Source organism: Bos mutus, chromosome 3 (genome assembly GCF_027580195.1).
Source record: "Bos mutus isolate GX-2022 chromosome 3, NWIPB_WYAK_1.1, whole genome shotgun sequence".
Taxonomy (NCBI): domain Eukaryota; kingdom Metazoa; phylum Chordata; class Mammalia; order Artiodactyla; family Bovidae; genus Bos; species Bos mutus.
Window position 1 is genome coordinate 102,607,504 of NC_091619.1, and position 27,670 is coordinate 102,635,173.

At 43.0% G+C, this 27,670-nt stretch overlaps 1 protein-coding gene across 1 annotated transcript; it reads left to right on the forward strand.

Moving 5' to 3' along the window:
• Positions 1-541: 541 nt before the first annotated feature.
• On the forward strand, positions 542-20,057 carry YBX1 (Y-box binding protein 1). Its single transcript, XM_070368269.1, has 8 exons — positions 542-849; positions 1,537-1,600; positions 11,446-11,479; positions 14,184-14,273; positions 14,571-14,873; positions 14,989-15,071; positions 18,522-18,787; positions 19,666-20,057. The coding sequence occupies exons 1-7, from the start codon at positions 684-686 to the stop codon at positions 18,754-18,756; spliced, it is 975 nt and encodes a 324-aa protein (XP_070224370.1). The 5' UTR covers positions 542-683; the 3' UTR covers positions 18,757-18,787; positions 19,666-20,057.
• The last annotated feature ends 7,613 nt before the right edge of the window (positions 20,058-27,670 follow it).

Sequence of the window (27,670 nt, forward strand, 5' to 3'; positions counted from 1 at the left end):
TCGGCTCTGCCGCGAGTACACGGCCATTGTAGAAAAGACGGCTCTATCTGCAGTAATGGTCTGAGGTCACAGGGACCATATTTGGAGCAGGGCGGGAGGGAGGCCTTCTCCACATGCAGCTACGGTGTCGTCGGGCCCCGTTCCAAGCCCCCAGGTCAGGCCGGGTAATCCCGGCGCAGGCATCTGGCCGTACCTTTCCTTCGGCCAGGACACAACCCTGGACTTGGAGCCGGCCCACCCCGGCTGCAGCCTCGTGAAAGTCACGTCCCCTCTTGCCCGTCCTCTCGGGTTCTCTATGGTTCTCGTGGTGACTCTACTCTAATTCTAGTTCCGGTCTCTATGGCGGCAGCAGAGGCAGGAACGGTTGTAGGTCGGCCGAATTAGCCGCCTAAAGGCCAATGAGAGTGGAGGAGTGAAAGAGTATTAGCCAATAGAAACTAGGAGTTGTGGTCAGGTGGTGAGATTGACAACACTACTGACCATTGAACGATGCTTAGGGCGGGTCGCTCGCAGGGCTTATCCCGCCCGTCCCGCCATTCTCGCTAGTTCGATCGGTAGCGGGAGCGGAGAGCGGACCCCAGAGAGCCCTGAGCAGCCCCACCGCCGCCGCCGGCCTAGTTACCATCACACCCCGGGAGGAGCCGCAGCTGCCGCAGCCGGCCCCAGTCACCATCACCGCAACTATGAGCAGCGAGGCCGAGACCCAGCAGCCGCCCGCCGCCCCCCCCGCCGCCCCCGCCCTCAGCGCTGCCGACACCAAGCCCGGCACGACGGGCAGCGGCGCAGGGAGCGGCGGCCCGGGCGGCCTCACATCGGCGGCGCCTGCCGGCGGGGACAAGAAGGTCATCGGTGAGGACCGGACGTGGACGGGGGTGGGGCAAGGAGGGAAGTCTGGCGGCGGAACCGTTACCCGAAGCGGGGCGAGCCGGCGGGCGCGCGGCCGGCGGGGACCGACTCGGCGGCGCGCGGCCGCCCCTCCCCCAGGCCCCCCCACTCGCGCCCTCGCGGACGCTGGCCCGCCCGGTCCGCGTGCCCGGCAAGCGCGCGCTCGCGCCGCCTCCCGCGCCCCCTGCGGACCCCGCGCGGCCGCGCGCCCCTCCCCCTGTGCGGCCGCGCGCCGCCGACCGCGTGTGCGGCGGGGTCCCTCCCCTCCGTGCCCGCCAGCCGCGTGCGCCCGGGCCCGCACGCCGTTGTTCCGTCCCCCACCCGCTCCCTTCCGCGTGTACCCTGAGGGCGCGGCGCGCCGCCTACGCAGGCCGGAGTGGGCCGGGCAGCTTCCCCCTTCTCACGTGCTCGCCGCCGCCCGCGGTCCCCGCGCACACCCAGCTCGGGCTCGCGGCCCGGGCCTGCCCCGGGGCCTCTGCTGCGGTGGTTCACCCACGTGGACCGCGCGGATGGCCGGCGGTCCCTGGGGAAAAAGGCTGTCAGGTGGCCGTGGGTCGCTGCCAGGGAATGCGTGAGCCACCGGATGCTGAAGCGTGGCGGTTTTGAAAAAGGACGTCTAGTAATTGTGGGTTTTTTTCCTTTCTCCTTCAGCAACGAAGGTTTTGGGAACAGTAAAATGGTTCAATGTAAGAAACGGATATGGTTTCATCAACAGGTGAGGTGACCGCCGCTGAAGCCCTGGCCTGCCTCTTGCATCTCTCCTCCATCTGTAGGCTTTACGAACTTGGGGTTGTTGGCGCTTGTGTAGGTTGCCACCCCTGGTTGTAGTGCTAGTGGGGTTTTGTTTTCTTTAGTGAACGAAAGGATTAGGAGACCTAGAGATGTCTTTGTTTTGTAGCTAAATGTTGATCTCTAGCTAACTTGAAAGATACAAAGCGATTTAAAAGGCAGAGTGAGTGAGCCATCTCTTACCAGTTAGGGCGAACTGAGAAAGGTAAGATCTGGTGTGATTCTGTTAGGCTTAGACCCCTCGCATTTTTATTCATTCTTTTCTGTTACTGAAATTGGTATTAGAAAATGTGTGCCGCTGTTTATTATGTAGGTTATTTACAACTTGTTAACCTTTGGAGGTAACATGATTTGACAATGCAAGTATGTCATTTTGACTAAGGTCTTATTGCCTTATTCCTCCTACTTCCTTGTCTCCCACCTGCCCCCGCCCCCAGTCGTACCTGTTAAAGCTTTGGTTGTAGCTTACAGTGACCTTAGTCCACGATTACATTATTCTTTGTATTTGAAGGCAGAGCTGCAAAGTGCATCTTTAGGATTAATCCTTTGAGTTGTTTGTAGCAGTAGGATGGTGACTGCAGTTCACTCAGTGCTCTTCGTGGTCCCTGTCAGCCGGGCATCTTTTCCAAGATGGCTGCCCAGGCTGGCAGTGCAGTTACAGGGTGTAGAGCACTGCATGCGAACAGCAGTGTTGGCCTTACAGGTATGATGCAGTCATCTTAGCATTTTCTTACACTCCTATTACACTGGATGTTTGAAAGAACTTCAAGAGTAAGAAGTAATACCAAATGTTTCTGAAATGGACACTACTGAGGGAAACCAAGTGGGCAAGATCAAAACTAGACACACAATTGGCTGGCAAAAACCCATTAGTTACTTAAACACTCAGAGAGCAAAAGAGATTGTAAGCATTTGACAGTCTGTTTTCCACTTTTGCAGCTGAGGGGAAACATTTTATTTCTTCCAAAATCTTTAGGGATTTTCCATCTGTTCTTACACTGCCTTGGGACAGGCCAAGGCTACATTTTCTCATCAGCTTTTTGATAATGGGTTACTAGTGAGGAAGGCAGGGACTGCTTTGATGCCAGTGTTTGACCACTTTTTAGGTGATCTCTGAATTTGTTAGTATTTCAGTCTTAATCTGATTCTCCTTTCTAGCCTCACCCTTAAACCAGTGGTTTTCGAATTTGTGTGCTTACCTTGAAAGGGTAAAGTGCACATTCCTGAGTTCTTTATTCTGAGCTTTAGATTCATTGGGTCTGGAGTACATTTTTTAAGGAGAATTCCAGGTGATTATAGCTTGTGAACCTCAGTTTGAGAAACACAGCTTTTGACCTTTGACCCAGTGTGGTGATAGGCTATCACAGGTGTGCCTATTAGGAGTGATCTATAATTTGCAGCCTTTTAAGCAATTTGTGTGTTTTAAAGATTGTAGCATATATGTGCCTTCTGTTCTGCTGCATTTGTTAAATGGATCTAGATTATATTTGTAAGTGAACAATTGATAATCCAAGATAAAAGCAGTTCTTCGGGTTCTAAGTTAATTCTGTGAGATAGCATTCCTTTATTCGTCTAACTTGTAATCAACTCTTTTGATCATCAGATAGGGCAAGTTAAATGTAAGTTGGCTTTTAATGATCCTTCGTTTGGATTATCTTAACCACAGTGTTTTGTCAAACTAACTGGTTCAAATAAATGTGCTTCTCATTTCTAAACTGGTCATCTCAATGATTCAGAGACTTCTGAACAAGGCACTATAAAACCTAACAGAAGTTAAGTCCAGGAGAGGTTTACCTTGCATAAGGGAAAATGTATAGCAAGTGGTTCAGGGCTGTAGGCACCTGGCTTTCCTGAGAGAGAGAGAGAGAGAGAGAGTGTGTGTGTGTGTGTGAGATGTGTGCTGTTTTTGAGGATACAGTGTATGGGATGATTGGTATAGCTCTAATTTTAACCTTGGGATTCTATGAATTATGTATTTTAGGTTCTTAAGTTTTTGCAATTTGTTAAAAATACACTTTTAATGTAAAAGTCCCACTTAAAGGAATGTACTTTATTATTATAAACTTTTTTCAGTCTGTTATTGCTTGTGATAATTGTTAAAGCCTTGTTAGAATTATTCTTTTAAGGATTGTATTGTATCAAAGGTGCCAAATAAATAAGACTGTTAATTTTAACACAGCAAATTTTTTGGCTTTGTTTTCTTGGGCTATGTAGTATAGGAATTCATTGTTGTTATTTTGTGTTCTGTGACTACGAAAGATAATTGGATTATGTGACTAGAGGGGTTTATTAACCCCCAGAATTATTTTTCATTTTATAATGAAAAACTTCACTCAAGACTATTTAAGATAGCATTAGAAGGGTGGCATGGGGTCACTTTTCATTGTTTGATTACTCTGATTTTGAATCTAGAAACTGTTTCCTCTTTTGCTTCCAGGTGTTGAGGATTAATCCATGCTCACCAAATTTAAGAAAGATTGACATGGATCAGTAACAACTTATTTTCCAGTTGGACATGCATCTTTTAGTGACCAAAATAGAAATATTTTTCTGTTATCCAGAGTAGTTAAAATGCTAAATTAATTGTAAGGGGTGGCCAAGAAAGTTGGAGCAAAGAGAATCAAATACAGAAGAGATCACAAACTGGTAATGTGCCTAATCTGTGAGTTTTTAAAGAGCTACTATTTTAGTTTGGGGGCCTTTAGTTCCAAGTAAATGAAAATCAGCTCGCCTTGAGTGTTACCACCTGTAATTGGGGTATGCATTCTCTTTTACCACATCTTTTAGGCTTAGTTTTCTCCTGTTGTTGACTTCCTTTCCTGCCTGGCCTCTGTTAATGCATTTGTGTTTATTACTTATTACCCAAGGTCTAGTAAAGGCTCAGCTGTCCCTCCCTAGAAAAATACTATATTGTGGCTCTCAGGTTTGGTCTCCCTTTAGGGGCCCTCCCTATTGGGGATTTCATGTGTATATAACTGATTCTTGATTACAGTGGTGGTAAGAGTAGCTAATGTTTATCAAATATTTATGCCAGGAACTATAGTAAATGCTTAAAGTCAACTAATGGATTTAATCCTCGACATTTCAGGTATAGGTGCTATTGCATGGCACAGAGAGGTTGAGTAATCTTGCTCCAAGAAGTGTGACTAGTAAGTAGCAGAGCTGGGATTTGGATTTATTTTCTCACATTGGAGTTTGTGTGCCCTAACTGCTGTTATGCTGTCTGCCTAGTCTTCAATTTGTTTGTTTCCATATGGTTACAGATTGGGGGTGGAGGTGGTATTCTTGGTCATTTGAAAGGTTCTTAAGTGATATCTAGCTTGTCACTAGGGCTCCTGTATGCTGCTAGTTCCCCATAGAAAAGCTTTCTACTTCTCACTGCCTTTTTCATGTAGTTAGGGATTGCCGTAATATAGTTCTAGTTTAGTATGCAGATTATCTACCTAATACTGGGAGGCAATTAAGGAATTATAGGAGAGAGTACTAGGCTTTATCTTTAAATTCATTCTGTTTTTATATGATCTTTGAATCAGGAACCAGTTTTGCCTTTTAAATGTTGTTTAAAAGAAAGGAAAATATACAGCAGTCTGTGACCCGACAAAGCCTGTTTTAAATATTTACTTGGCTGCACTGGGTCTTACGTTTCATGTGGAAATCTAGTTCCTTGACCAGGAATTGAACCCAGGCCCCCTTGCATTGGGAATGTTGAGTCTCGGCCACTGGACCACCAGGGAAGTCCCACAAAGCCTGTTAATTTTAAAAGTTTGTAGACCTGTAGAAAGATGATTGCCAAGCCTCTTAGGCTATTAAAGTCAAACTGATCATAGCTTGATCACATGGGAAGAGCCAAATCACATGTAGTGTGTAACATAAATGAGTAAATGCTGGGGCACTAGAGAAAACTTGAAGATTTGATGGTGTGCTATGTGACTGAGCGATTTCACTTTGACTTCAAGGGGGCTGGAGGCGTTAAAAGCCATTTGAGTGGTCCCCCAAGTCTGATGTGTCATTGGCAGTCTTTTCAAAAACAGACTGTAGTTCCTAAGACAGTGGCTTGTATGCACAGCGCTCTAGGATTGATTCATGTGCTGGTTGTTAGGCACTGATTGTGAGTTGGCCAGAAGTCATTTCACCAAGTTGTTGAGAGTTGAAGCTTTTGTTTTTATAACTATAGGATTATAAGTTAATTTATGCTCTTGGGCATATTAAATTATTAATGGCTTGGTGTGCTGGCCTTCAGATAATGCCATAAGAGCATTTATTGACAATATGGTATGTCTCCTTTCGGGCAGTATTGTGGATTGGCACCTAGTAAAAAGAATGTTTCCTAAAATTTGTAGTTGGCTACATGCTTTTTTACCTTCATTGCACTACATTAGGGACTTTGAAGAGCCTTTCATTTTCTTTAGATCCCTACAGGACTTCCTTTTTCTTTGGCATTCTCTTAACTCAAAATGACATCCCCTTTTCTTCAGTCTCTTGCTATCTATGTGATTTCTTTTTCCTTGATGTCACTACTGTGTTATATGCTGAATAAGAATAAAATTATATCAGTTTTAGATAGGTGAGAAAGCTGTGTTTTCATTTAAAATTTTTTTTCAGTAGTGAATAATGTTTTGTGAACACGAAGAAGTAGAGTAGAAGAATACAATACACATTCTCCTTGACTGCTGGAGAATGGAAGGACCAGTGTGTGATACATGGAATGACGCTGTTGAAATATTGTAAATCTGTGCTGTCCAATACAGTAGTAGATACACGCGTCTGTTGGGCATTTGAGAAACTGGATGTAAAATACTTAAATAGTTAATGTTGACCATAATATTGAAATGATCAAATTCGTTTTACTTGTGTTTGTTTTTTTTTTTTTTAAGGCCTCTAGGAAACAAACTTAGATATTTGACTTCACAAATAAGGCAGCTTGCCCAAGATTATGTAGTTAATAATGGGAATAGCCAGGATTCCAACCTTGGCTCCAATGATTTTGGTAAGGAGCTCTTAACCTTTTTGTTCTATATCCCATCTTGCCACTCTGTCCTCCTTCTTTGATTGATAGGCCTTCAGTTCAGTTCAGTTGCTCAGTCATGTCCGCCTTTTTGTGACCCCTTGAATCTCAGCATGCCAGGCGTCCCTGTCCATCACCAGCTCCCAGAGTTCACTCAAACTCATGTCCATTGAGTCGGTGATGCCATCCAGCCATCTCATCCTTTGTCGTCCCCTCCTGCCCCCACTCCCTCCCAGCATCAGGGTCTTTTCCAGTGAGTCATCTCTTCACATGAGGTGGCCAAAGTACTGGAGTTTCAGCTTTAGCATCAGTCCTTCCAATGAAGGACTGACACCCAGGACTGATCTCCTTTAGAATGGACTGGTTGGATCTCTTTGCGGTCCAAGGGACTCTCAAGAGTCTTCTCCAACCACAGTTCAAAAGCATCAATTCTTCGGCGTTCAGCTTTCTTCACAGTCCAACTCTCACATCCATTCATGGCTGCAGTCACCATCTGCAGTGATTTTGGAGCCCAAAAAAATAAAGTCTAACACTGTTTTCACTGTTTCCCCATCTATTTCCCATGAAGTGATAGGACCAGATGCCATGATCTTAGTTTTCTGAACGTTGAGCTTTAAGCCAACTTTTTCACTCTTTCACTTGTTATCAAGAGGCTTTTTAGTTCCTCTTTACTTTCTGCCATAAGTGGTGTCATCTGCACCACTTATTGAGAAATATTGATATTTCTCCCGGCAATCTTGATTCCAGCTTGTGTTTCTTCCAGTCCAGCGTTTTTCATGATGTGCTCTGCATAGAAGTTAAATAAGCAGAGTGACAATATACAGCCTTGACGTACTCCTTTTCCTATTTGGAACCAGTCTGTTGTTCCATGTCCAGTTCTAACTGTTGCTTCCTGACCTGCATACAGATTTCTCAAGAGGCAGGTCAGGTGGTCTGGGATTCCCATCTCTTTCAGGATTTTCCACAGTTTCTTGTGATCCACACAGTCAAATAGATGTTTTTCTGGAACTCTCTTGCTTTTTCCATGATCCAGCAGATGTTGGCAATTTGATCTCTGGTTCCTCTGCCTTTTCTAAAACCAGCTTGAACATCAGGAAGTTCACGGTTCACATATTGCTGAAGCCTGGCTTGGAGAATTTTGAGCATTACTTTACTAGTATGTGAGATGAGTGCAATTGTGTGGTAGTTTGAGCATTCTTTGGTATTGCCTTTTTTAGGGATTGGAATGAAAACTGACCTTTTCCAGTCCTGTGGCCACTGCTGAGTTTTCCAAATTTGCTGGCATATTGAGTGCAGCACTTTCACAGCATCATCTTTCAGGATTTGAAATAGCTCCACTGGAATTCATCACCTCCACTAGCTTTGTTTGTAGTGATGTTTCCTAAGGCCCACTTGACTTCACATTCCAGGATGTCTGGCTCTAGATGAGTGATCACACCATCGTGATTATCTGGGTTGTGAAGATCTTTTTTGTATAGTTGTTATCTTCTGCTTCTGTTAACATACTATAGTATGCAACTGTGTTTGGTAATTCAGCTGCTGTATTAGACTGAGTGTTGGCGGCCTTCTAGATAGAAATTCTTGAGAGTAGACCATGTCTTATTTTTATTTCTGGTGCTTAGCACAATGCCCAGTTAGCTAGCACAAGTAAATACCCAACGTTATTAAAGAACTGAATGAGGCCTTTGGGTTTGCTCTTCTTTCATTGTCAGTCCTGTGGCTACGGTAGATCAGAGGAAGACCTAATAAGGTGGAATAATATGAAAGAATAGACTTTGGAAAAAAGTTAAAAGTGGCAGTAATTGGGAATCAACAAACCCACACAGAACAGAACTGGTTTTATGTGGCTTGTGAGCAAAGAATGGTGTTTGCATTTTCCATGTGCTGAGGGTGGTGAGGGGGCAATATGTAGCAGACCCTGGGCCAGTTACACAGAATATAACTATTGCAGGTGAGGGTGTGTAGGGATACTCCAGCCGGCTTGTTACTTATTACTGTTCTCTCCCAAAATTAGAGAAACCGTATCCTGTAATCTACCTCTAAAGCAGAAATAAGTAAAGATTTCCAAACAGGTCCTTTTTGAGTTCTCAGCATGATAAAGACCAGGACCTGTAGAGTCACATTCTACCACTGTAAGCAGATGACCGCATACTTCATTTTCCTAATTTGTAGAATGCGTGGTAATATAAATAAAAGCACCCACCTTGGTATTGTGAAGATTGGTATGGTAAAATGCTTGGCAAAGTATCTGAAACTTAAACCCTCACAGTATAAGCTGTTACGTATCTAAGCTTTTCCCGTGTGTAACAAGTTGCAAAACTAGATCAGCTGACTAGATAAGTATTTGGTGAATGTTTAGAAATTCCTCTTACAACCCTAAAGTAAAATTCATAGACAACTGCTTTTCTTTTTATTGTGGTGTGTATTTTCAGTCTGTAAATACCTATTTGCAGCTACATTAGAAAAAATGATATATTGGCTACCCAGATAGATGGGCAGCAGCGTTGATAGTAATGAAAAATCCTCTCTCCAAAATTTCCCCCCCCCCTTTTTTTTACGGAAATTTTAATGCATGTTAAAAGCATAAAGTACTTTTTTTTTTTTTCCCCCCAAAACTCTAGTAAGAAATTTACTTACATGGAAGTCCAGTACCAAATATCCTTTACCTTAGTCATCTAGCAAGTCTTATATCCTTTACTCCCATTAATGAAAGTAATGTCCCCCTGTCTTTGGAACACCCTTAGAGCTTGAAATTCAGTCATGCTGCATTTGAAAACTAGTGGTGGCTGTGGAATTGTGTGATGTATGTGGACCTGTTGGACAGATGGATAATCCAACTGGCTGTTAATTCCTAAGTGTTCCTAATATTCAATGGGGCTTCCCTGATGACTCAGTGGTAAAGAATCTACCTGCCATTGCAGGAGTCTCTGGTTTGATCCCTGGATTGGGAAGATCCCCTGGAGAAGGAAATGACAACCCACTCCAGTTCTCTTGCTTGGGAAATCCCATGGACAGAGGAGCCTGGCAGGCTACAGTCCATGGGGTTGCAGAGTCAGGCACGACTTAGTGACTAAACAATACTTAACTAGTTTATGAGGTCAATTTTCACTCACCCTGCCTTGGGTTGGGGGGGGGGTGTGTTTGAAGATTTTAAATTAATCCTATTTCTGTGAATGTCCTTGTGTTATGATAATCCCATGCTATATGGATTTTTTGGTGCATAAACACTAGAATATTGAGTCCTTTCTCAACTCTGACCTACTGACAAATAGGTGGGTGAGTCAGTAAAGGTCTAGAAATGTTGCTCCTCCAGTGGTTCTTTTTACTAATAGTATCATCACATTAATTCCCAATCTCTAGAAAGTCAAATCATTCACCACTGCCCCCTCACTTCTAACATCTATTCATTCACAGTTTTTCCCCTATTAAGTTAAGAACGGTATCTCAAATCTACTCCCTCACCCACACAGCCACAAAAGCTGGGTCGTATTCTCCAGTCACTTTAAACTCAACTTGAATTTGCTAGTTGTTGGTTTTACTCATGTCCATGACTTCTCCACTGGGAACATCTTTCTCATTTTCTTTAATACTCAGGGCAAATGTTGCTTCCTTTAACACTTGTGAAGCCCTGAAGCAATATTTCAACCATATTTGCTTAACAACAGACTAAAGATTGGTGTGGGTTTTCCAGGTAGTTCTGTGGTAAAGAATCTGCCTGCAGTGCCGGAGACCTAGGTTCAATCCCTGGATGGGGAAGATCCCCTGGAGAAGGACATGGCAACCCACTCCAGGAGTCTTGCCTGGGAAATCCCATGGACAGAGGAGCCTGGTGGGCTACAGTCCGTGGGGGTCACAAAAGAGACAACTAAACAATAACGAAGATTGGGGTAAAAATGATGTCTTACAATGAAGTAAAAGAGGGTTGTGTGCTAGTGAAAAGTTGCGTTCATCTTCACTTCCTTGGTTTTCTGGCACAAACAGTGCTTGCCATGTGAATGATGTCGGTATTGGTAGTGTTCATATTTGTACTTCACTGTAATCTGTCGCTTTATTGTAATCAGTATTTTTACCAGCACTTTCTGTTCATGGCAAAGTTGACCAGAAAATACATGGTTCCCATGTACCCCAGGCCTTCAGATTGTATCCATGACCACCTCTGCTGTACTGTACCAAGTGATACATTTGTTTAAATTGATAAATCTACATTTGACCCCGTTATTTATTGCTCAAAGTCCGTAGTTTATATTTAGGGCTCACTCCTGGTATTGTACATTCTGAGGTCATCCTTTTGACCCTCAGTGAAAGTTGAGAATTCAGAATAGTAAAGATGAAGTAGGAAGGAAGCTAGTAATTGATGAGAGTATGTTCATGATCTCTTCTCCTTTACTTAAGTTAGTAACCATGCTCTTAGAGGTACGAATGGCTTGTGCTGGAATACCTTTAGTGTTTAGTAGAATGAGAAGTGACAGTATATGTTGCTAGTCACTTCTGTCCTCTTAATGGCTTTGTAAGTCACACTTTTTGTCTTTTTCCTTTTTTAATGCTTCTGAGGTAGGTGGTAAGACAGTTGTTAGTAAAACCATTGTGATTTACTGGTTGTGTTTTGTTTTGATTCTTAATTTCCTTCCTAATGGCTGGTTGGCAGCCAGGAAAGTCTCTAGAAAGGGGAGGGGAAGGCTCAAAGGATCGAGCGCATTCTTAATTTTTGGCAACATGCAATGTAGTGTTCAGTTTTCTAACTTGTTCTACTTGGTTCTGTCTTGTAGGAATGACACCAAGGAAGATGTATTTGTACACCAGGTGAGTGCTCCTGTGGCTGTTTACACTTCTGGCTCAAAACTTGTGAGAAGAAAAGGGTGTATGTCTTCTAAACTGTTGTTCCTTGTAAAACAGGTATATTAAGTCCACTTAGCAAACAATTAAGTCCCCACAGGAAGAGGGGTAGTACAGCTTAAAAACGTGTACATTCAAACATTGTGTTGGCAGTTCACTTAAGTAAAATAGGCCTTTCATGTTGGTATTTTGTTTTGTTAATAGCTGTAGCTTTTTAAAATGTTGAATTTACTTGATTCCTTACACTAAATTTTCAAACCTAATTTCAGACAAATGGAAAACCTCCATTAATCTAAATTCGAACTTACTGTTGCTGTCCATAACACACTCAAATGCTGTTAGAATTACCTCTCACAGATGACAGTAATGATGGGGGAAATAGGCCAGAGCTGCAAAATACATTGATTTGAGACAAATGTTGAAAAACTGGACATTGTTGCATAGATCCTTCTGTTTGTTCTAAAGTACTTTGAATGGGTAAGATACATTTTTATGTTTGGAGAATTTTTACCAGCTTGGAAAATTTAGAAATCCTTGCTACTTTAAGGTTAAGTGAAAGGGTGGTATGGCAAGGTTGGGAATTACTTATTAAATAGTTTTTAGATTAGCCTCAGTGTTTGAGAGGAAAAGACTGACAGGATAGGTGCTACATGCCAGACTTTCCTCCACAAGTACTATTTAAGGAAAGTATTTGGGAAAACTTTAAACATTAAGAAGTTTATTGTTTAAGCCGCTGCCAAATGAACAATAGTACTTCGACCTTAAGTATATCGTAGGCTTCACTGGACTTAATTTTCTTCATAGGAATGCAATGGGTAGGATACTTCTATGAATTCTGCCGGGGGCAGGGGGTGGATTTGTTTTGTTTTGTTTTTTTACTAAGACTCTTGAAATATTATTGACTTGTATTGAAAATCGTTCTTTAAGATCTTTTTAACCACTGTACTGTGATGTAGACATCAAAAGACAAAGTCAGTCTCCACACGCGTGCCTTTATTCAGGCAGGTGTGAGCTTGGCTGGCAGCATACTTCCTTGGAAAGGCTGCCTCAAGTTGGTGGTGTGTAGCTCTCTGCATTGACCTGTAGACCACTCAGTGACAATTGAGGGGGAAACCAGATCAGTTTCTAGGTACATCCAAAAGCCTGTTCAGTAATCCCAGGGTCAAACATTAAGTATGGAAACATTTAAATTGTAAACAAATACAGGACTGCTCAGGCAAAATATTGCATTAAAACAAATGTTTGTTTTATAAAATAGAGTACCAATATTTAATCTGTTTCTTACTTCCTTCTGCATATTAGAAGGAATTTGCAGACTTGGGTACAAGAGACAGACAGCAAGGCTTGCCATGCCAGTCTTGCTGCCTTTGGGCAACAGTGAAGGGTCTGGGAATGTGCAGGAGAGAATTGATACTGACCAAATTAAGAGCTTGGGATTTTAATTAACCCATATTTCTGCTATCCCCTATGACTGCAGATAATTGAGAGTTACATGAAAGGTATGAAAACTTTGTGACAGTTTAGATGACAGATGAGATCAATTATTTGGCTGAACACATGTCACCCACTTGTACCAACCCACAAGTTGTCACCAATATGCTTTCCTCTTTATTTTGGAGGTGGTTTCAACATTTAGTTGTTTCTTAGGACTTTGGCTGCTCAGGTCTTGGTGGTGGTACAAGGAGACTGCAGTTCTGGGCAACTTGAGCTTAATTGGCTTCAGATTTGTTGGTTGTCCTGCCTCCTCTGGAGTGGAAATGCATGGGTGATCCCGTAATGGATACCGCTGTGATATAGTAGAATGAACATGGGATTTGGAGTTCCGAGACCTGGATTTAGAAAAGTCCATACTCTGCCACTTACTTTGTGACCTTGGGCAAGTCCCCTGACTTTTAAAGCCTGTTTTATTACCTTAAAAGAGGAATGAATAATGATGCCTCACATCTTCATAATGTGATTGAGTGGGTAATGCATGAAAGTACTTTATGAAAGTATTACAAATGTGAGATGTTATTCTTCCCCTTTAGTTTTGTTTATACAAGTCTGGAGAATGAGTAACAATGAGAGATATAATGTATTCTGGAAAGGTAATAACCAACAGAATATTAAAAAGTGTCATAGTTAATTCATGGGAATTGCATTTCCATCGAAGTATTCCCACAATCAGGTTGGAAAGGATTTTGGTTGACATTTGTAACAGAGTTTGATCTGGTAACACAGGGACAAAGTTGGTTTGGTCAACTTTGACGCATGCAAAACTAAACTCGCCTGTCATCTAAACTGGCCCTATGTGGGGCTAGCTTCTACTATTAAGTGCAGTCTTTGGGGATAGATGGATATCCTCATTTTGTTCAAAGCTACATATAATGCTTTTGCAAAAAGCATTTTAAAATACATGTTTATAGTTGTGTTTGTCTTGCGTGTTAAATTACTTGTTTTAGTTTGGAAAATAGTGATAAAATGCTGGGGCCTTGTAAGATTGGAGTATTTTGGTTGAGGTTGGGGGTTAGCACTGGTCCTTGTTTTCCTAAATTTATTGATGGTTTGGTCTTATTTAAAGCTAATTTTATGTGTATATCCAAGTTAAAATAATATTGACTCTGGTACATTTTAAATGAAAAAGCACATTATTCTCCCCTGTTAATCTATTTTTGGAATGTGATATTACTAGACTGCCATAAAGAAGAATAACCCCAGGAAGTACCTTCGCAGTGTAGGAGATGGAGAGACTGTGGAGTTTGATGTTGTTGAAGGAGAAAAGGTGAGGATGCTTTTTGTGTAAAGGTTTGACTTCAGTATGGAAATATTTTGGAGATCTCATCCATTAGGATGGTGGCTCTAAGGTGCATGGATGGGTCAGGTGACCACTTGAACACAGGTGCACCAACCCTAATGTGCTGGCTGCAGATAGAGGGCTACCTCTTCAGAACATCAAGGAACTAGTGTTTAATCATTTCAGTGCACCCCTGGCCACAGAGATCCTTTTGTATTTTTTGTGTAAGTTTTGTTGCATGTACTTAATTCCGTTGTCACGATCACTGTATGATGGCTTTTGTAGGGTGCGGAGGCAGCAAATGTTACAGGCCCTGGTGGAGTTCCAGTGCAAGGCAGTAAATACGCAGCAGACCGTAACCATTACAGACGTTATCCACGTCGCAGGGGTCCTCCACGCAATTACCAGCAGAACTACCAGAATAGTGAGAGTGGGGAAAAGAATGAGGGATCGGAGAGCGCTCCCGAAGGCCAGGCCCAACAGCGCCGGCCCTACCGCAGGCGGAGGTTCCCACCTTACTACATGCGGAGACCCTATGGGCGTCGACCACAGTACTCCAACCCTCCTGTGCAGGGAGAAGTGATGGAGGTAAACGTGCTTTTATTTACTTTTAACTGCTGCTGTGTTCAGACTTGTGTCTGGTTGGGTTTTTACACTAATGTAAATTGAGTAAAATTTGGCTTGGTTTCCGTTCCCTTTTCAGGGTGCTGACAACCAGGGTGCAGGAGAACAAGGTAGACCAGTGAGACAGAATATGTATCGGGGCTACAGACCACGATTCCGCAGGTACAGTTTGCATTTAAGATTGTTTCAGGCATGTATTACAACTCAGCAGCAGCATGCTTCTTCTGCAGGCTTTTTCAGTCATTTGTCTGTTAACACTTCACATTTTCTTTCATCAGATGCCTAAGAGGTGAACCTGAAGTCAGTTATCTTTGAGAATGTGTTCTTTGCATCTTTGCTGGCACTGGTTAAAAACAGCTTTATAGATGTGGTCTACTTTTTGCAGTTGGTTTTGTTGTTGTTTTACTCTAATGAGGGTATGGAATTTCTCATTTCTGTCCTTTCACAGGTAAGAGAATAGTAGTTTAAACTGCATTGTATTATAACTTTAAGACCTGATTCATTGGGAGGGAGAAAAGTAAAGGTAAGCATACCTTTTTAACAGAAGGTGTTTAATTATTAGAGGAATTAGGGTAGAGCTTCATAGGCCAGACAGGTTTAATGCATATATGTAGTAAAAGGTCTTTAGATATTGAGTCTCCAGATGTGATCCCTAAAACTAACAGGTAGTAGCATACTATTCTAAACCTAGACATAGATACCTTATTGAAATACTGCAATCAATTACAATATCAGCTCTTAAATAGTGATAAATGTTTATCTGTGATAGTGATAAACAACCTAAAATAGGCTTTCATGCTCTGTCCCTTTAAATCCCAAGGGCAATATACTTGGTCTACTTTTTGTTACGTTGTAGAACTTTTCCAACTTTCTACCTAGTTTCCTTGGTGTGTTTAAAAATAGCACATGAATTTTTGTTGAGTGCTTCAGTTTTAGTGGTCTCATTTGAATATATTTATTATAATCTATCGATGAATGCAGGGCTTTCCAAACTAGTCAGGAATTTTTTGAGTAGTAAATGACACATGCTATTTACAATCCAGGGGGTGAAATGATTGATGCAGATCCAAGAGCAAATTGTGAGAAATCTGAGATCAGTGTAGCAGGAGTTTTGCTGAAAGGAAGACAGATGGGGTGGCAGTAAAGGGAAAGGAATCATTAAGAAAGGATTTTTTTTTTTTTTTTTGAGAAATAAGAGCTTATTTGTAGGCTAAAAAATTCAATTAAAAAAAAAAAAAAGGATACTTGTCAGGGAATTACCTGCTGCAGCTATCTTCAGTTAGGATTAGGTTTGGTCCATGTAATGGGATGTCTTTTGCTGGGAACCGTGAATGTTGCATGTGTAAAAAGTCAGTTTTGGGGCACCAGTGTGTTGGTGAAATCAAAAGGAAAGGGGTGAGAGGTTTGGGACAAATATGTGAAATTATCTGTAGAAGAGAAATGGGGGAAATCAAATAACAGTGATCACAAATTTAAAGTGGGTCCACCAAACATGCTTATGTTTTTGCAGCCATTTTGAGCAGCAGCCTCAGATTAAGCAGTTAGATTTGTTCAGCATTTGTCTACTCAAAGATACTGGGTTTGGGTTTGATGGTAATCTTTAGTGGTAGACGTTATACTTGGAGAGAAAGGAGAGAAGAGGATTAAGGAAGAGTTAAGGTCACAAAGAGTCGGACACGACTGAGCAACTAAACTGAACTGAAGGGACAGAATGATTGATAGGATTGTTGGATTACAGGTCCTAGTGGACATAAGAGTGGGAGAACAAGACTCCTGGAATACACCAGGAAAATAAGTAAAGGTGACTAGAGAGTGGAATGCTTGAAACTGAGAGAACCGAAGTAGCAAACAAGAATTGCATGGGAGGTAAAGTGGCCACTTCATGCGAAGAGTTGACTCATTGGAAAAGACTCTGATGCTGGGAGGGATTGGGGGCAGGAGGAGAAGGGGACGACAGAGGATGAGATGGCTGGATGGCATCACTGACTCGATGGACGTGAGTCTGAGCGAACTCCGGGAGTTGGTGATGGACAGGGAGGGCTGGCGTGCTGCGATTCATGGGGTCGCAAAGAGTCGGACACGACTGAGCAACTGAACTGAATCTAAAAGCCAATGTTACATGGAACTGTCGTGATAATTACAATAGGAAAAGGGTAGTAAAATGGAACATGACATTAAGATTTGAAAGGTAGGGTTTTAGAATTCAAAAAGGCTACAGGGGAGTGCCACTGGAAGGCTACAGGGCAGGGCCAGGGCAGTTTTGCCAGACTGGTTCCCCAAAATGTGGGAAAACCGTTCCAGGAGAAGAGGTGTGGTGGGGGCTGCGGGGGGCGGGGGAAGTTGGGAGGGGAAGGTGGAAGATTGGAGGGGTTAGAGGTGAAAAATGGAATCTTAAATAGTTAGAGCTGGGATGGCCTACACAGGTGTAAAAGGTATGCTGATAATCTTGGTGTTTAAAGTGTGTGACTCTGGTCTTTAGTGTATTCACAAAGTTATCATGTGTCCCCTCCAAAAGAAAAAAAAAGGCTTGTATTCATTAACAGTCACTCTCCATTCCCCTCTACCCCAGCCCCTGGCTACTGCTTTCCTTATCTCTGTATTTGCCTAGTTTGGACATTTTTGTGTCTGGCTTTGACCTCATGTATTTTAGTCATTCATGCCTTTATCATTAGTACTTGATTTCTTTTTATGACCAAATCAGGTTCCGTTGTATGGATATTCCATTTGTTCTTCGTTAACTTGGTTGATGGGCATTTGGGTTATTTTCACATCTTGTTGTGAATGTTAAAATGATGCATAATGGATATTGTTTTGGATACAGATCTAGAAGTAGAACTGCTAGGTCATTTAGTCTCCAAACCGTTTTCCAAAGCTGCTGCACCATTTTATAGTCACACCAGCCAGCAGTGTATTGAGGGATTTCTCCATCCCTTCCCCAGTATGATTGTTTTCAGCCTTGGGATTATGGCTCTCCTGGTGTGTATGAAGTGGTTTTGATTTGCCTTTCCCAAACTAATGGTTGCTGTGTACTTTGATTTGTATGAAGATAATACCTTTTCTCTGGTTTTGATTTCGCCTTTTTTTTTTTTTTTTAAACAAATGTTCATCTATAAAGGTTAGCACTTGTTTCCAAACCTGGTTACTTTAATACCCGTGTTTTTAAATAGCATCAGGGTGTTGATGGTGTTGTACAGCTTGAGTCTTTCCATGGCTAACTTTGGAATAGGTTATACTATGGGTATTTTGAGTAATATGAGCGTGTTGTTATTCAATCACTAAGTCGTGTCCAAGTCTTTGTGGCCTCGTGGACTGCAGCACTCCAGGCTCCCCAACCTTCACTTAATTATCTATGAATATATTGGGTATATATATGGATATATTGGGTAATATGAGACTATTAACATCAGTTTTAAATGGTCATCTTAGTTTACACTTCCAAATCCTTTTACCGAGTCGTCATATTCAATTTGTGCAGTAAAAACCAAGTTTACTCTTTCAGTTTTGATAAACTGCCTGCACACCACTTGATAACAGAAGTAGATGTGTTGACCTGGTGACTTGATGAAAGAAAGCAGGTTTTATCATTGCAAGCTTCCACAATGTTCGTTCCAGGGGCCCTCCTCGCCAAAGACAGCCCAGAGAGGACGGCAATGAAGAAGATAAGGAAAACCAAGGAGATGAGACCCAAGGTCAGCAGCCACCTCAACGTCGGTACCGCCGCAACTTCAATTACCGACGCAGACGCCCAGAAAACCCTAAACCACAAGATGGCAAAGAGACAAAAGCAGCCGATCCACCAGCTGAGAATTCGTCCGCTCCCGAGGCTGAGCAGGGCGGGGCTGAGTAAATGCCGGCTTACCATCTCTACCATCATCCGGGTAAGTGAGCCTTGATGGCCTTCTGGCCTCTGGGCAGTCATGAGTGATGTCCATTAATGAGAGAGAGGAAAACCCAGTTCATCAGGTAAGGTAAGCCACTTAAACTTACGGTGTCTTCTACCCAAACTAATCTTAAGATGACTCAAATGTCATTTTGTTAGTCGACTGTATGTCAGAGCCATACTCTGGCCTAGCTTTACATTGTATCTTTTGTATTAGGGCCTTTTTGTCAACTTTCTTGGATGATTTTACTAGTAAGCTGGAGAAGGAAATGGCAACCCACTCCAGTATTCTTGCCTGGAAAATTCTATGGACAGAGGAGCTTGGTGGGCTGTAGTCTTGGGGGTCGTTAAGAGTCGGACATGACTGAGCGCACACACAAACAGCAGTGCGCTGAGGAAAGTCTTGCTAACCTTACCCTAACAAGTAATTACATTGTGATATTCTTCATTTTCAAAAATAAGTGGGATAGCTACTCGGATTAAAAACGTAGGTGGTGATGACCAGTATGGTCTGTTTGAGGAATGTGGTGGCTTTTGGCATTACATCATCAATTCTAAAATTAAGAGGATTCCCTTTTTACTTGATTCTAGGAGACCTGTATTGTCTCTGTTTGACTCTAGAATTATCATTTTCAGCCAGTGAGACTTTTTCCCCCTATTTTGAGTGTCAAAAGGTTATTCAGAACCTACGAGTAACCATTCTTATTATATAGCAATGCCCACTCCTGTTATGAACTGCTGTGTAAAGGTAAACCAGTATGAGATGTGTTAATACCTTCCCTACCTAGCTAATTTGAGCTGGAACGATTTGATATACTATAAGATTGGAGTGAACTATAGAAGGTAATTAAAAATCTTGTTTTTTCTCTCTTACAGTTTAGTCATCCAACAAGAAGAAATGAATATGAAATTCCAGCAATAAGAAATGAACAAAAGATTGGAGCTGAAGACCTTAAGTGCTTGCTTTTTGCCTGTTGACCAGATAACTAGAACTATCTGCATTATCTATGCAGCATGGGGTTTTTATTATTTTTACCTAAAGACGTCTCTTTTTGGTAATGACAAACGTGTTTTTTAAAAAAAAAAAAAAAAACCTGTTTTTTCTCAATACACCTTTAAAGGTTTTTAAATTGTTTCATATCTGGTCAAGTTGAGATTTTTAAGAACCTCATTTTTAATTTGTAATAAAAGTTTACAGCTTGATTTTTTCAAAAAAAAAAAGTCAACAAACTGCAAGCACCTGTTAATAAAGGTCTTAAATAATTGTCTTTGTTGTATATTTCTGCCTTGCTTCATTTTAGTTTATAAGGACTTAGCTGGTTATTAGCTTAAATCTCTGCAGATAGGTGATACTTAGTGGTATTTACTCAAGGAAATGTTGTTAAAATGTGTAATCATTTGTTGAGTAGCATACCTGTACTGAAAATTAGAATTTGCTACGATAATCTGGCCATTTTCCTTTCAGTTCAGTTCAGTTCAGTCGCTCAGTCGTGTCCAACTCTTTGCGACCCCATGAATCGCAGCACACCAGGCCTCCCTGTCCATCACCAACTCCCGGAGTTCACTCAGACTCACGAGTGAGTCCATCGAGTGGTGTCGAGTGACATCGAGTCCACCGACTCCCATCGAGTCAGTGGTGCCATCCGGCCATCTCATCCTCTGTCGTCCCCTTCTCTTCCTGTCCCTCAATCCCTCCCAGCATCAGAGTCTTTTCCAATGAGTCACCTCTTCGCATGAGGTGGCCAAAGTACTGGACTTTCAGCTTTCGCATCATTTCCTTCCAAAGAGTGAGTTCCTTTTACTGGGAGGCAGACGGCATGTTCTAGTGGAGACTAACAGGACTGTGAGTTATTTCAGCCTGCAGATTGAAGGACACACACCTTAGTTAGCAGATGTCTGCCACAGAGACTGCTATACTCAGTAAACACAGCTCAGCTCCTTTACTTGGGTACTAGAGATGGTAACCACAAATGATGGAATGCTTGTGGGAAGGCTGCTTAGAGAATATGGAGGTCAGTGACATTCATTTTGTCCTCAGCACCCTTGTTCAGCATTTGTATGTTTTATAGTGTCTTATTACTTTCCTTTATGGAATAATTTAATGACTGCTATCTAGAGACATTCTGGATCGTTCTGGCCAGTTTTCGAGACCTTGGGAATATACAGTTGGCTAGAGAGGTGTATCTGGGAGTCATGCAGTGCTGTATGCCTGTTCAGAATGGGCTTGGCATTCACAGAACCAAGAGTTGCATTGCAGTGATAGTTTTAGTTCAGGGGACTGGTGAATAAAGTGGGAAAAAATAGGCAAGTAGCTGGGCTAGTATCAGTTAACACCTTGAAATGCCTTTTCTGAAATTGAGACCAACTCTTTGGATGGTATGGACAATTGAGCACTGCTCATGGTATGTAAAATGTAGTGTTTTTTTTAACAGTTGCATGCATTAGGATATATGTTGTGGGAAGCGATTTCAACATTGCTTATATAATCCAATAATGTAAGAATGTGATTCTGAAAACCATGGCAAGGAAGAAAGCTTTTTGTGATGTAGTCTTGCTGCCAGTGTTGCAAACAGAACACTGTTTTTCTCTCGTGTATTTTTCTCGCGTCACCCAGCACATCATGAATTCACTATGTACGAGGACTAAATAGCCTAGAGAGGGGTGGTGGCAGCAGTGCCCTGCTGCAGCGATTTCCTCTGACAGCTCTACCCTAGCTGCTTACCCTCCAGTCTGGTTTTCCCACTGTAACAGTTTGAATACCTCATATTCCTGAAGACCTGTGTGGCTGGAGCACAGAAGGTGGTAAGGAACTGAGTGCCAACTCAGTCAAATCAAGTTTGTTATCTGTTTTGTTCCTCTAAAATTAATTTAGGATGCTTTTGGTTTCTGTTGAAGCTTGTACTGGATAGCCTAGGCAGTCAGGTAATACTTAAGGAATGGGTGATAGTGGTCACAAACCAGAAGAGCTTGTAGTCAAGAATGGATAGTTGGTAAAGAGCTACAATGTATTTCGTATAATAAATACAGTAGTATCAAGGAAATGTGTGTAGAACTAAGTAACATTTTCCAAAAATCTGGGAGGAAGCAAAACTATTGAAAGACATTAAAGCAGAATGAAGATTTACATGTTCATGGATATTGAGAATGATGTTAATCCATCTATTCAAATTCAATTTTTTTTTTTAATGACATTTTTGGGTTTTAGAAAAGATTAGAGGTTAGAGGAGAGAAAAAGATGTAAAATAGTTGTCTTGGAGAATAGGAAAATAAGTATACCAAGGAAGTAGAACTGCCAGCAGGTGGAGGATTGGGTTTCACCCGAGCTTGGCCAGCTGAATCCAACAGAAGGCAAAAGAGTAAAGGTACAGAAAGCAAATGCAGAGGGCTTCCCTGGTGGCTCAGTGGTGAAGAATCTGCCTGCCAGTGCAGGAAGTGGGTTCATTCCCTGGTCTGGGAGGATCCCACTTGCTGCAGGGCAACTACAGCTACGAAGCTCACATGCTGCAATGACTGACGCCTGAACGCTCTAGAGCCTGTGCTCTGTAACAGGATAAGCCACCTCAGTGAGACGCCCATGCACGCACAACTAGAGAAAAGCCAACACAGCAACAAAGACCAGCAGAGCCAAGTAAGTTTTTTTTTAAGTGAGTGCAAAGTTAAAGCTGATGCTATCCCCCTCAGCATCCACTTCCCCCATCCCCAAATCTAGGAGGTGTATCCTTATTAGTAAAAGCCAATGAGAGCACACAGCTTGCTTTGGTGACTGGAATGAGTCTGTGAGTTGACATGGTTCCAAAGCGATCTGGTGGAGTAACAGTTTAAGGAAGCTGGAAGAACGAGATGCTGGCCTTAAACCAACAAGCGTGGAGACCTGGAGCACTGGTGGTGACAGTTCAGGTTATGATCGTGTGTGGAAGACAGTACCAGAGGTAAAGGGGTCAAAAATAGACCATGGTGTTCACAGGGATCCTGAGTGTTGAAATTCCCTCAGGTGTTGATAGAAGTAGGTGTGGTGAAGGCCCTGGAATGTCAGGGAGTGCTGCTGGAAAGTGAGCTGAGCTTGAAGGCATGGGCTTCAAGGAAGTTTGAATTTAAAAGTGGCAACGGTGTAATTGAATTAGCCCGCTATCAGGCACCACAGTACTCTGGGTTTAGAAAAAGAAAGCCACTACTAAAAGCTCAAAGAGAGTGTCCTCAGCACAAGTCTACTGAGAGATAGGCTAAGAACATTCAGGAAAGCAGCTGGTGACAAAATCCACAGGGCAGGGCACAGCAGGGGTTTGAGAAGTGATACTGAGTCAGTAGAGGAGAGCTGATAGAAATGTAAGGTAGTGGCACTGAATGGGAATTGAGCATCTGGCAGAGGTAAACAGGCAAGTAGAGTTCATGACAGGCTCATCACTGAGGTTCTGTATGGCACCAAGGCTGGTAAGGCTGCTTTTTGGCTGTGGAAGGATCATTTGTTAGGAATTCTACCTCTCCCTGCTCTGAATGGCGCCTCATATTGGAGAGCCTGCTTAGATCCCTTCAGTCTGGCTGGCTGTCTTTAAAAGCTGTAAATGATAAAAAGTCAACTTGTATAAATACCTATCCAAGTGATGTTTATCACCTCTTACTGGCTTGGGGCAGCCAGCTATACAGCCCTTCTGTCTGGGCTGAGAAGCTGGTGATGTGTTTGTATACTATCTTTTTGGCTGGCTGTAGCTTGTGGGATCTTGGTTCCCTGAGCAGGGATCAAGCTTGAGCCCTCAGCCATGAAAATGTGGAGTCCTAACCACTGGACTGCCAAAGGATTCCAACGAATGATTTTTAAATAGGATAGTTATCATTTTAAGTTACTCTGGGACAGAAAAAGGGGGCATTGTTGTAGAAGCCCAGATAAAATGAGACCATAGATAAGGCAGTAGGAAAAGGTCAAATTTGAGATATTCTCAGAAATGGGGTTGCCAGTTTGAGGGGACTAGCTGAATGTGGAATGAGGAAGAGGGAAGCATCTGGCGTGATTGTAGAATGGTGATGAAGATAGAGCTACTTGCTAGAACGGGCTGCACAAATGGGAGGGTCTGTTTGCAGTGTCTGGGGCATCCATAGGGAAGGTGTGGGAAGCAGATGTGAAGCTAAGGAGTGGGGTGTTGACTGCCCCATCAGGTGGCTATTGAAAGCTGTGATTGTGGAGAATAGAGTGGAGGCCCGAAGATGTGAGGAATCCAGGAAGGGGAGCATCACGGAATCGTGGAGAACCAAGAAGTGGTTCAGTGGGCATCAAAGCCAAACAGTCCAAGAAGTGGGGGGTGGGGGCTGAGAAGCGTCCCTTGGGCTCAGCGGCAAGGAGACGAAGGGTGAGAGCAGGCTTGTGGAAGTGTGAGGGTGTCCCCAGACTGAGCAGGTGAGTGGTGGTAAGGGCTGCTGCATGCTCAACCTTCCGCATCTCAGTAACAGTCCGTCCTTACAGGTTCCAGCCAAAAGCCTCAAGTCTCTCCTGACTTCTCACTTAGAACACTCCACATCCAACGAGTCTGCAAATCCTGTTGGTTCTGCCTTTGATATAGCCAGCCTCGGACCACTTCTCACCACCTCTGTCCACATGGGTCCAGGCCTCTTGTCTCTCACTTGGATTGTTGTTATCTGCTAGATGAGCTCTCTGCTACCAAATTCCTGCCCCACCTGTCTCCAGCCAGTCCTCTTAAAAACTGTCAGACTCTGGGTCACTTCTCTGCTCAAAACCGTTCAGAAGCTCCCAGTCTCACTTTTGGACAAAAGTCAACACGGTGGGCCCCACTCCCACTTGAACTGCCTTCCCCCTGGTTTACACCAGCCTCACAGTTCTCTTCCTTGAATGTGTCAGCATATTCCAACTCAAGACTTTTTTACTTCTTGACAGGAAGACTCTTTGCTCCAGGAACTAAACGGCTTTCTCCCTCTGTTATTTCAGGGAAAGATTAGGAAGGCTTTCCCTGACCACTCTGTTTAAAATAGCAGCCCGTCTGTGCCCACATCTGACCTCCCAGCCCTGCTTGACTTTTCTCCATAGTGCATATCATCATAGGCAAATCAATAGTGCGTATTCTCTTTGCCAGGAAGTAAAGGGCAGAGATTCTTGTTTGTGTTTTGTGTTTGCTTTTTCCCTGATATATCCAAAGATCTACAAGGGTACAGAGTAAAAAGCTCAGTAACTGTCATTACGTTGGGAAGAAGTGGGATGACGGAAATGAGGGCTGCCGCTGGAAGGGCAAGATAAGCTAGTAATGTCAGACCGTATAATTTATGTGTTAGCCAAATAGATGCTCTTGAGAGTGACAGGGATTTGATTGCCAATTACACCGGGATGAAAAGACTGCCCGGGAGTTCTGGTCACTCCAGAGACAGCAAATTTGAAGGAAGGGTTTTTTAGGACGAGGAAACGCTTATGTGGGGTTGGGGGAGAAGAGACCAAACAAGAAGAGCTTTGTGATTCTGTGGTGCAACCAAATGCCTCATTTACCCTATGCATAAAATTCAGTTTTCATAGATCATTTTGAGACACCAGGATGGAAAGGTGATTTGCAGTCAGAAAACCTGAGTTCCAATGAACCTGAGTCCTGCCAATGAAAGTAGAGGTAAATAGTATCTACTTCCCAAGTTTCTTGCGAAGATTAACTAAGAATACCTTATGTTTTGTTGTTCAGCTGCTAGTGAAGTGAGGTCGCTCAGTCGTGTCCAACTCTGCGACCCAATGGACTGTAACCTACCAGACTTCTCTGTCCATGGGATTTTCCAGGGAAGAATGCGGGAGTGGGTTGCCGTTTCCTTCTCCAGGAGATCTTCCCCACCCAGGGATTGAACCCAGGTTTCCCACATTGTAGGCAGATGCTTTATCATCTGAGCCACCAGGGAAGTCCTGTTCAGCTGCTAAGTCATGCCCTATTCTTTGCAACCCCATGGACTTCAGCATGCCGGGCTCCTCTATCCTCCACTACCTCCCAGGGTTTGGTCAAATTCATGTCCATTGAGTCAGTGATGCTATCTAACCATCTCATCTTGTCCACCCCCTTCTCTTTTTGCCTTCAGTCTTTGCTAGCATCAGGATCTTTTCCAGTGTGTTGGCTTTTGTCACCAGGTGGCCAAAGTATTGGAGCATCAGTTATTGCTCAGTAAATGTAGGCTGTTATTATAATAATTTTAAGTATCAACTTAGGAACTCTGAACACTGTAAACTGAAATTGTGGTGGCCCGAGTATGACTTGAAAATCTCTTAACTGCAGTCAGTATAACTGACCCAAGATTCTTTGCTCTGAAATCTGCCACCATGTTTGCCTTGAGGCTGTGCTTTCTAAGTGCTCCCAAGCCAATCAATGAGTAAGCTCAGCAGAGTTTCTAACACAGTCCTGTTCCTGAAAGCTGTTGAACTCCTCTGACAGCTAACTGACTTAGACTCCATGGTAGTCTATGATTCTTCAACCCAGTATTCCTTCACTTAGGCTTGATGACTCCCTCAGCCCCCTACCCATTTTTTAAAGGTGTTTCCATAGTAAACGTCTTGCATTTTAATACTATTGTGGGGAGGGTGGGGGTCTACTGCTTGGAGAACCCAGACTAATACAAGCATCACAGAAAAGTAAGAAGATGAGAAAGGATTCTGGGAAGATGACCGAGTATGAAGCACCAGGAATCTGTCCCCGTCATCTCAACAAGTACACTGGTAGAATTGGTCTGATGTAACTGTGTTGAAGGCTTGCAACATTCAGGGAAGACATGGTAAACTGAGATTAATTGGGGATTTTGGCTCTTCATTCAGCAGTGACTACCCAGCTCAGCCCTAAAGCATGCAGTTGTTCCTGGAGCACCTTGTACATACCTTGCAGCAGCCAAAGACAGCAATAAAGACCCTGTCCCCTAAATACTGGGATTGTTCTGATTATAGTCAATCAGCTGTTTCTGATCAAGGAGATGCAAACACAAAGATAGCAGTTATTGTTGCACCTACCCTCATTGTTGCAAGCCTCTCCCCTGCAGCTGAAGGGACTTTCAGGGAATATAAAAAGCTGGTGCCTCCCCCTTCTTCATTTTAGTCTAAAGGACAATCAAAAGCACCCACGTACGAGGGTCGGAGGGAGATAGTCACTTCACATGCCAAAATGGTGGGGGTGGTGGGGGGAGACAGCTCAGAAATGACCTGAAGATACCTTGAATTTATACTTTAAGCTGATCCTTGGTATAGATACAACCTAGAGTAAAAGAAAATAAAAATACAGCAAACCCTGGAGAAGAGAGAAATGTGATTTCCAGGGTTATTATTAGTTTCAATGTCAAGTTTTTAATGACAAAAACAAATCATAAGGCATATGAAGAGGAAAATATGGCTCAATCAAAGGAAAGAAAACCAACAGAAATTATCCCTGAGAAAGACCTGGTAGCAGACCTATTAGACAGCTTTTAGAACAAATGTTTGAAGATACAGGACTAAAGATGAAAAAACAGTGTATAAATAGAAGTGATGCTAGTGGTAAAGAACCGGCCTGCCAATGCAGGAGACTTAAGAGACATAGGTTCAACCTCTGGGTCAGGAAGATCCCCTGTAGAAGGAAATGGCAACTGACTCCAGTCTTATTGCCTGGAGAATCCCATGGAGAGAGGAGCCTGACTATATTCTCTAGTTGACCTCCACAGTCCCATCCTCAGTTCAGTCGCTCAGTAGTGTCCGACTCTTTGCGACTCCATGAATCGCAGCACGCCAGGCCTCTCTGTCCCTCACCAGCTCCCGGAGTTCACTCAGACTCATGTCCATCGAGTCAGTGATGCCATCCAGCCATCTCATCCTCTGTCATCCCCTTCTCTTCTTGCCCCCAATCCCTCCCAGCATCAGAGTCTTTTCCAATGAGTCAACTCTTCACATGAGGTGGCC

Bases quoted from the DNA above. Each gene is read 5' to 3' on its own strand.
- YBX1 (XM_070368269.1), top strand. From the start codon at position 684: ATGAGCAGCGAGGCCGAGACCCAGCAGCCGCCCGCCGCCCCCCCCGCC. The intron at 14,874-14,988 runs GTAAACGTGCTT...TTCCCTTTTCAG, and splicing joins TGCAGGGAGAAGTGATGGAG to GGTGCTGACAACCAGGGTGC. The intron at 15,072-18,521 runs GTACAGTTTGCA...TGTTCGTTCCAG, and splicing joins TACAGACCACGATTCCGCAG to GGGCCCTCCTCGCCAAAGAC.